The 9,159-nt window shown below is 46.6% G+C and overlaps 1 protein-coding gene across 1 annotated transcript; it reads left to right on the top strand.

Moving 5' to 3' along the window:
• The first annotated feature begins 5,044 nt into the window (after positions 1-5,044).
• Positions 5,045-6,392, top strand: LOC119238209 (ribonuclease pancreatic-like). Its single transcript, XM_037501918.2, has 2 exons — positions 5,045-5,092; positions 5,714-6,392. The coding sequence occupies exon 2, from the start codon at positions 5,742-5,744 to the stop codon at positions 6,180-6,182; it is 441 nt and encodes a 146-aa protein (XP_037357815.1). The 5' UTR covers positions 5,045-5,092; positions 5,714-5,741; the 3' UTR covers positions 6,183-6,392.
• The last annotated feature ends 2,767 nt before the right edge of the window (positions 6,393-9,159 follow it).

Here is a 9,159-nt window from a genome sequence, read left to right as displayed (position 1 = left end):
AAAGGCACTCTGCCCAGCCTCTCCCTGCTGCAAATTCATTTGGACTCTGAGTCTTCGTTAACAGCTGAGAACTTCACTGGCTGTCTGTGGCATAGGCACTGTTTAAAGGAGTTTCCAGTGATTCATAAATTATCCACATACTACAGCAATCCCTCCTTGAAGTATTCAGTCCTTTAGGTCCTGGCCCAAAAATAGCCAGAGAGTTTTTAAATCCCTCAGGCAGTAGTACTATCCGGCAACCTTGTGTCTTTGCTTTGGTCTTGCCTTTCATAGGCAGAGGCTGTGTCTCTGTGTCAATCAAAATGCAGAAGAAATCCAACACTGAGAATCACAAACTGTTTCTTGGAATGACATTTATCAGAGTATATGGATTAGGAAGAATAAGGTCTATATCTTGTATAATGTCATTGATTGCCTGCAGGGCTTGTATGAAGTTCTCAGCTATTAATGAAGACTCTGTATTCTTCAGTGTGGTTTTTCAACTGGTAATATAGTTGTGTTACAGGGATACTGGGAGGATCTAATGAGCCCATTAATTTTTGAAACTTTTCATTACTGGTTTGATACCTTCTAGGGCTTCCTTTCATAGAGCATTTTTCGGAGCATTTTTATTTTATTTTATATATTTTTTTACAAAATTTTTCATTTTTGCACAATGTATGTATTTTCATCTTGGTTATAGTCCCCATACAATTCCCACTCCCCTTGTATTGATCCTATTCCCTCCCCTCCCCCCTCCCAGTACTGTGTCTCTGGTTTATAGTTGCTTGTTGGTTTTGATTTTTACTTTATTATAATTAGTCTTTTTCCTGGTCCTTTATTTTGGTTTTCTAAATTCCTTCTATGAGAGAGACCATTCAGTATTTTTCTTTTTCTTTCTGGCTTATTTCGCTGAGCATGATCCCTTCCAGCTCCATCTATGTTGCTGCAAATTGCATGAGTTTATCTATTTTGATTGCTGAGTAATATTCCATTGTGTGTATGTACCATTCCATATTTTCTTGATCCAGTCATCTATTTTGGGGCATTTGGGTTTTTATTAGGGACCCTGGATGCATCCTTTTGTTGGGTTTTTATTGGGGATGCTCTTTTGGCCCTCCCAGACTCCCTGGATGCCTACACAGCTGTGTCTACCTTAGCCAGCATTTCTTCAGATCAGGAAGCACAGGTTACCTCTTCTTCCCACAATTTCAAGAGATGCTGCCAGGCATGTTCCAGGGGGACTTATAAATGAAGCTGCTGTTTTTCTGGAAGAAAGACAATCTGTGACTATAGTTTAGTTAACAAGTCTCTCCCAAAGAGTGGTATTGGACAGTCAGGGATGTAAAGGAATTTATGAATGAGGGTCCTGTTCCCTATCAACCATTCCAGAAGATTGAGAAATATTGACTTTTTGGATTTCCAGAAATATCTTTTACTGTCACAGTTTATTTTGATGTTGTTGTATTTGGTTTGTTTAGTACCGAGTACGTAGCCCTTGTATCTATCAAGAAATCAAATGTTTGACCCCTCACTGTTTAACCTGACTCTCCTTGGGGGATAACTTTGATCAGCTAGTTGAGCTGGGGAGCCGCTGGGCCTCTTCAATCCTCCTCATTCCCTGCATCTTGAGCCAACATGACTCTTGATTCCTCCTTTTCCCTCCACTTTTGACCCTGCTTCCTCTTTGGGCATACATTTTTTTCAGTGCCACATTCCCTTATAATAAGAAGACTGATCTATTTCCAGTTCCTTATAGCTGCTTCTCCCCTGTATTTGACCCTTAATGCCTGCTCCAAGAAGATTGTGGTCGACTATGACTTACAGCATTCTCTGTTGTTGAATACTTTGAATACCATGTCTACCAATTGAGAGGGATTCATCCCAAAGTTCCCTTCCACACTTTAATTTCTTTCAAATGTCTGGGGTGCTTTGAGACATGTAAGTTGTGTTTGCCATTCTGATATTATCAGGGGCTTGGGGATCAATATCAGTGTATTTTCAAAATGCTTGATAGATCTGTTCCAGGAACTCAGATGGGTCCTTGCTAGCTTTTTGCTGGACCACCTGAACCATGTTCAAACTTGTTGTTTTGACACACCTTTTTGAGACCCTCTAGAATGGATCTCCTAATTGTGGTAGTCCATTTCCACGGGGTCCCAATTTGACTCAGTATGTAGGACAGCAGTTTCAAGAGGAAGAGCCCCATCTGGATTTTCCTCCCTCCTCTCTAGCCTTATCCTGCTGACTGTTGTTCCTTTACTCCAAGGAGAGTTTTCGTAATGGGTGGTGCCCTACTGGGGGTTGGGCAACACCGCCACCAAAATGAGTATGCTCCTGGGTTTGAGAGAAGAACACCATGCCAGACCTTTCCTCACCTCCATTTTTCCTAGCATTGTGTCTGGCCCCAGATACAGGGGTGGGAGGTGAGGCAAGCAGATTCCTCAGCAGGTAGTTTGGGAGCTGGGCTTGCAGCTCTGCTGGTCTGGCTGCATGTGCTTCTCCTGCTGCACCTTCCCCTGCAGTGACCTTTAGGGCTAACCGGCCCTAGGTCCGGCTGGCAACCACTGCGCAGGGGAAGAACAGCAAAAACCTACCTGCTGCACCTCCCCCCGCAGTGATCTTTAGGAATGGCTTTCGCCACATCCGGCTGGGCAACCAGCGCGCGGGGGGGGGGGGGGGGGGGGGGGGGGGGGGGGGGGGGGGACAGGAAGTTCCCTGAAAAGGCAGAAGCTTATCAATAGATAACGACCACCAAGAACCACTACAAGAATGCTAAAACTTTTCCCATTCTTTCTAGAACTACAAACTTTAATCCCTTATTTGTCTTTCTAAACTTCCTTCTTTCTTCCATAATGGTCATTGCTTGTTGTGTAGATCACCTCCCTGATAGTGGTAGACTGAGCCCATGAGCAAGCTAATTTCATTGATATTCATTCCTGTGCTTTTGGAAAACATATATATACTGGTCACAAATTTAGAGAAAATTACACTCAGATTTTCACTCTTGAAGTGTGTCTGTTTGTCATTTCTTTCGCCGACGCCCTGACCACCATGCACGCTTCTCTCAACCCTGAGGTGGCCTCATCGTCTACTGCCTGCTGCTGTGCTGGTCCGCGGCATTCTCCTGCTCTCTTTCTCCCTGGATCTGCCTTTCTGGGGCAATTTGAAGTCTTTCTGACTTTACTATTCCCTTAGCCTGGGAAACAGAACCAGAAAAACTGGAAAGAACAAAATATGGCAATGAGATTTTAAATGATGATGATGAAAGGTATCAAGTACCACCCAGAAAATCCCCAAGTGAAATCATTTGGCAATGCTTCTTGGGAGTTTTCTTTTCACCTGGAATCTGGGCCCCCCTCACCCAGGCAATAGGCAGAGTACACCTGCCAGTGGTAACAAATACCCTGAGAGTCCTACTGTCATCCTGGTCTGAGTGACCATAAATGTAACTAGACAGTGTCTGTTTTGGACTGCCTGTCGCTGCTGGAAGCCAGTTGAGCAGAGACAGGAATTGAATGTATAACACACACTTTATTGTCAGAATGCCAACGACTGAGAGAAAGGGAGTTTATTTACCCCAAAAGCCAGTTCTGACATCTCATCTCAAGCTAGCCTTTTTCTAGTAAACTAAGCAATTAATCATAAGTGAACCTCCTACTACAAGCCCATCACAGTTGGCGCCCTGGTCTTCAAAAGTCCCCAGAGTTTGGTGTCTCCCCCTTAGTCATCTTGTCCCAGGTAGATCTTGTTTTCCTGGGCCTGGGAAAAACATCCTGTTTGCCTAACAGCTTGATGTCTCACACTTCTTCAAGTATCACTGGGGTAGGACTTGCAGTTCAAAACAAGAGTTTTATTTCCAAGAAAACAGATTATTAATCACACAGTGTTTGCATGTGGCCTATGCTGATTCTTAGTATACTACGTATCGTGCCTTTCCCTTCCCCCCAGCTCCTAGCACTACCAGCTTCTCTCATCTCTCCCTAGAGCTCCAAAACTACCTGCTAACTTCAGCTCACATTTTATCAAGTTTTTCTCTCCAGTGCATGCTAACAATCACACAGTTAACAATTACTGATGCTTTCTAAGCATCACTCTAAACTTCTGCATCTTACCTTATTTTGTCTTACTATGAAATCTAAGTGGTACATATAAACATCCTCATCTTAGAGATGAGAACTCTGAGGACAGGGAAATAAAGTTCTGTAATTCGCCTCACTCTTTAGGTGTGACATCAGAATTTTTGCTGAGTCTGTTTAAATGCAGAGCATGGACGGCTATTTTTATAATTCTCACTCCAGAGATACCAAAATTGTCACAAAACAAATCAGGTCTCTTTCGAGGAGGGAAGAAAATATGAAGGAAAGAAATACAATTTTCTCTTTTTTCTCCAAAAGTGATTTGGGGATTCGGTCTATCTTTAGTTTCTCTACTTAACCCTTACCTACAGGACAAGTTGTCACTGTAGATAAGACCTGCCCATGCAGCTGGAGTGAGAGTGAAGGGTGGGCAGGAAGTGGCCAGGACTGGGGACAGCTTGGCCAAAATACAGGCTTCTTCCTCTTCCCAGTTTCTGTACTCTGCTCTTGTTCTCCAGAGTGGGGAAGCTTTCCACTGGCAACAACTGAAATTTCTCTACCATGTCCCCTCTGTCTCCAAGAAAACTACTATGGGAAGATGTGGATTCCAGTCCAAGCTCCTCCAGGACTCCTGGGAACTAAAGGGGCCTCCTATCCCTTCCTCCCCTGAGATCACGAGTTATGCCCTTTGTTAACCTCCAAGGGCTATTTGTTGAAAATGTTCACCAAAAGAAAACCAGGACTAGGTTACGGTTCAGGCATCTGTGTTGTATGATCTTCCCTGTTACTCATGGTGAACCAGCAAACAGGTGACTCCAAATAGGAGAGAGGCCCCTCCCAGCAGAGGGAAGCCTGGACAAAACCCCTCTTCCTCACATTGTCCTCCTCTTTCTGGACTGAAACTTTGATGCTCCTCCCACTCTCCCCTTCTTGGAAGTCACACCCTTTTGTACTCCCTATAAGATCTGTACCCAAAGGACCCCGGATTTGCAGAAACTGGCCTCCACTCTCCAGAGACCAAACTAGACGCCCAGGTGAGTGCCCATCAGGTGGTCTTTGGAGCTGCTTCTGCTTGAGGGTGGAGAGGCAGGAGCAAGAGGGGAGAGGCCAGCACTGAGACAGCTTGGGCCAGGCAGAGCCGGGGGCCAGAAAGAGCTTGCCAGCTGCAAAGAGACCCCATGGGGCTGGGGAAGGAGCAGTTTCAGGGTGAGGGAGGTGAGTATCTCTCTGTGGAGCATGTGGCGTCTCTCCCTGAGGCCAATGTCAGGCACTGGGTTGAGTGTCCTGAGCTGGAGGACAGCAGGGCCTGCCAGCCTGATCCTGTGTCAGGGAAGCTCATGGTTTATCGGAAAGGATCCTCTAATGAAGTGGTTGAGTACTGGGTACACATGTATTTGACATCAAAACAGCTCAGTAGTCACAGACAGGACTGCCAGGGTTTGGTCACTTTGGCGCTCAACCACAGAGGGGAGGATGGAGTGTCTCTAGCAAGCAGGAGAAAATGCTCTCGAGAACAATAGTGTCTGATAACTTGGCAGATCTCAGGAAGAGTGTGATTTCTTGCTGATCTAAGGGGAACCTGTAACCCAGAGCCCAGCGATGGGAGCGGGGTCCTTCTCCTAAGGGGCGTCTTTTCCTCCTCTCTCCTCTCCCAGGTGGGGCCTCCAGGGGATCGTGGCCACAATGGCTCTGAAGTCCCTTGTCCTGTTCTCACTGCTGGTCCTGGTGCTGCTGGTGCTTGAGGGAGCCCAGGCTTCCCAGCTGAGGGAGTCTGAGGTGGAAAAATTCAAGCGACAGCATGTGGACCCTGGAAATGGCCTCTTCGACAGCAACTACGGTGACCAGATGATGAAGCACCAGAATATTTTAGACAAGGAGTTCAACACATTTGTGCACCAGCCCCTGGTGTCTGTGCAGGCCATCTGCCGTGAGTCAAACATCCTCTGCAAGCAGGGACAGAAGAACTGCCACAAGAGCAGATCCCCAATGAGCATCACAGACTATAACAAGAAACAAGGGACCCACAATTACAACGCCATTAACAAAATGAGACACATCACCATTGCCTGCAACAGTAAACGTGAACCTGTCCACTATGAGGGTTCCGAAAAGGGATCCAGCTGAGCCTGAATAGAGATGTACCTCACCCCTACTTATCATCATGGCCCCTTCTCTCCTGAGCTTTTTCCTCTTTGCCCCAATGAGAATAACTCAAGTTGGGCTCCTGGCCATCCCACACCAGCATCCCTGCCTGAGGCTTGTACCACGTGGCTTTGGGGGGTGGGACAGGCTTGCATGTTAACCTCCTCACTGCTTCTTTTAATAAAACATACTTGCAACCTGAAGCTGCCCCAGCCAGGGCCTGTCTGTGTGATGCCTCCCTGCAGAGCTGAGCAGGGTTTTGGAGAGTTCTGGTGAGCAGCATGGGGAGAAATCAAGTGCCTGCTCTTCTGACTCTTGTTTTCAGTGATCTGAGAGAATCCTTTCTTAGAGATTCTTTGAAGCCAGGATGAAATTTTAAGTGTGGGCTGTTTTAGATAGAAGGGAGTTATGGGTCTGTGGGTGTCCTGGTTGGGGGTGTGGTTGGTAACATACATCTAAAGAGGTGTGACCTTGTACCGAGACTCACATGTGGTGTTGGAAACCAATGTCATTGCAATAAAAAAAAAAAATAAACAGTGGTTCAATTAAAAAAACAAAAAACAAAAATGGAACTGCAACCTGGGACACTGTCCCACTTGGTATCCTGACATAGGGTGAAGCTCAAGTGCAATATTCCAGGACTGGAAAGAACAGCAGGACCTCAGGGGACTCTGCTCAGCTTCAGCGTAGCGGGGAGGAATCTGTGAAGTTCTGATCCTAAATCTCTGCTTTCCTTTTTCTTCAAGTGAGCTAGTACTAAACCAGAAGAATGTGACGTCTCTCTGTAACTGGAAAATGTCAGGCAGCTGTTGCAACTCACACTAAATGAACAGAGATAGGAATTGGATCTGAAACATGCACATTAATATCAGAAAACCGGCTGAGAAAACAGAGCTGTTTTACCCCAAAAGCCTGTTCTACATACCATCTCAAGCTGGCGTTTTTCTAGTGAACTAAACAAAGACAGTTAACCAGAATCAATCTCCCACCACAACAGCCCATCATGGTTGGGGCCCTGGTCTTCGACATGTCCCCAGAGTTTGTTGTGGCCGTCTTGACTCAGGTATATCCTGTTTTCCTTTTCCTGGGAAAAACATCCTGTTTTTCTGATGGTGTCAGTGTCAGACTCATCTTCAGTCATCACTGGCGTAGGACTCCCAGTTCAAAACAAGAGTTTAGGTCAAAGAAAACACATTGTTAATCACATGGTGTTTTCATGTAGCCTATGTTGTGTGTGTGTGTGCGCGCACGTGTGTGTATATGTGTGCAGTTTTCTATACTAGGTATTATTTGTCCTCCCTAGTCCCTATCATTGCTTGAAAAGTCAAACATCACATGTAGGAGCAGAAGGGACTGTGAGACCATCAGATTGTGGGGAAGTGGGTTCCAGCTTGTGCACCTGCTTTAACTGGCAGTCCCAACCTGGAGTGCCCCAGATGCACATCTGAGGAGGGGGGTGCTTGAACAGTCACCTCTGGGGAGGGGCACCAGAGTGGGGGGAAAATGTGCCACCTGCTGTCATCCCTGGTCTGAGGTCACCCCCACCTCTGACTCAGGAGCCTTTGGAGCCTCAGACGGGGCCGTGCCCTGCTCTGCCCCACTGCTCGTCTCTGCACTGCCAGGGCCACGGCCATTGCTCTTCTTGCTGCTGGGGCCCCAGAAGGGAATTCCCCTGTCTCCCTCCTTCCCTGGGCTGTGGGGTCTGTCTGCTTTCTGAGCTCCCTGGCGCCTCTTCCCCCTGACCCAGCCTGTGAGCCTGTGGCCATTCTGCTCCCTTCTTGGCAGCCCTTCTCTACAGGCACTGAGAAGACTGAACTCTCCTGTGTGCAATTCTTCATTTCCCTTGACTCTGTTTACAGTTGCCCCTGGAGAGAGACAGGCCATTCAGTCAGCTGGACCAGTTCTGTTTTTGTCTTTAGCATTTGTGAATGTTGTGACTGTGCTTTTCTTATTTAGTAAAATGAATCCTTAGCCCTGGGGGCTTCTGTTTGAGACAGAAGGCCTGCACATGAGAGGGACAGGGATCCCTGGATGCGGAAATGGGTTTCTCCTTCCTTAAATAGGATGCGGGGGATGTGTTGGAGGGTGGGGCTTCTGTGTTCAAAGGAAACCTCATGTGTCTACATGTATTTCCTTTGCCCAGAATTATTCTTGAGTTAATCTTACTCTTCCACCAAATCCCAAACTCCTCACATTTCCCTCCTGCTAAGGGGGCTCTGTAGAGGGGGTGTAAGCACACTCAGGTTGAATTTGTCTGCATCTCAGTCTCACATTCACCTGCTCTCTTTCTGGTGCTCACCTCAGGATCTCTGGAAGCCTCCATCTGGGGATCCAGGGTTGGGAGGACACTGGTCCAGGCACAGCCCTGCAGAGAGCCTGTGGGGCAGGTATGTGCTCTGAGTAGGGGACCCTGGCGAGGAGGGAGGGCACCTGTGCTGGGTGCACAAGTATAATGACAGTTATATCTTGATGTGCGCTGTGGCAGGGTCAGCGCACATCAGGAGAGAAACCTCAATCATGGACACCCTGGAGTCTCTGCTCTGCAGGGACTGTACTGCTGTGTTATTTATTGTGGTGGTCCTGTATTGCTATAAATTTTCCTTTTAATATCACTCTGCAGGCAGTGGGATCTCATAGCTGATCTCTTCATTTTCATTGGTTGCCAGACCACTTTTAATTTACCCTGGACTTGACCCAAGAGTTACTCCAATGCATTTTATTTACTCTCCACATGTTGGAGTCTTTCACGGTTTTCTCTTTGTGGTTAATCTCCAGGTTCAGACTTTTGTGGTCAGATGAGATGCTTGCTAAGATTACAGCCTTCATATTTTTATTGAGGCTTGTTTATGTCCCTACATAGAATCTGTCCTTGAGGACACCACCTGTATCTGTCTATTTAGTCCACAAAATCAATTATTTCATCTAAAGTCACTATTTCTTTGTTTTCTTTCTGATCAAT

This window comes from Talpa occidentalis, unplaced genomic scaffold, assembly GCF_014898055.3.
Source record: "Talpa occidentalis isolate TD23 unplaced genomic scaffold, MPIMG_talOcc4v2.1 talOcc4.11, whole genome shotgun sequence".
NCBI classification, from domain to species: Eukaryota; Metazoa; Chordata; class Mammalia; order Eulipotyphla; family Talpidae; genus Talpa; species Talpa occidentalis.
Note: the sequence above shows the minus strand (reverse complement) of the source record. Positions and strands in the feature narration are given on the sequence as shown.

What these genes read in the sequence shown, in the direction of transcription:
- LOC119238209 (XM_037501918.2), top strand. Translation starts at nt 5,742, where the DNA reads ATGGCTCTGAAGTCCCTTGTCCTGTTCTCACTGCTGGTCCTGGTGCTG.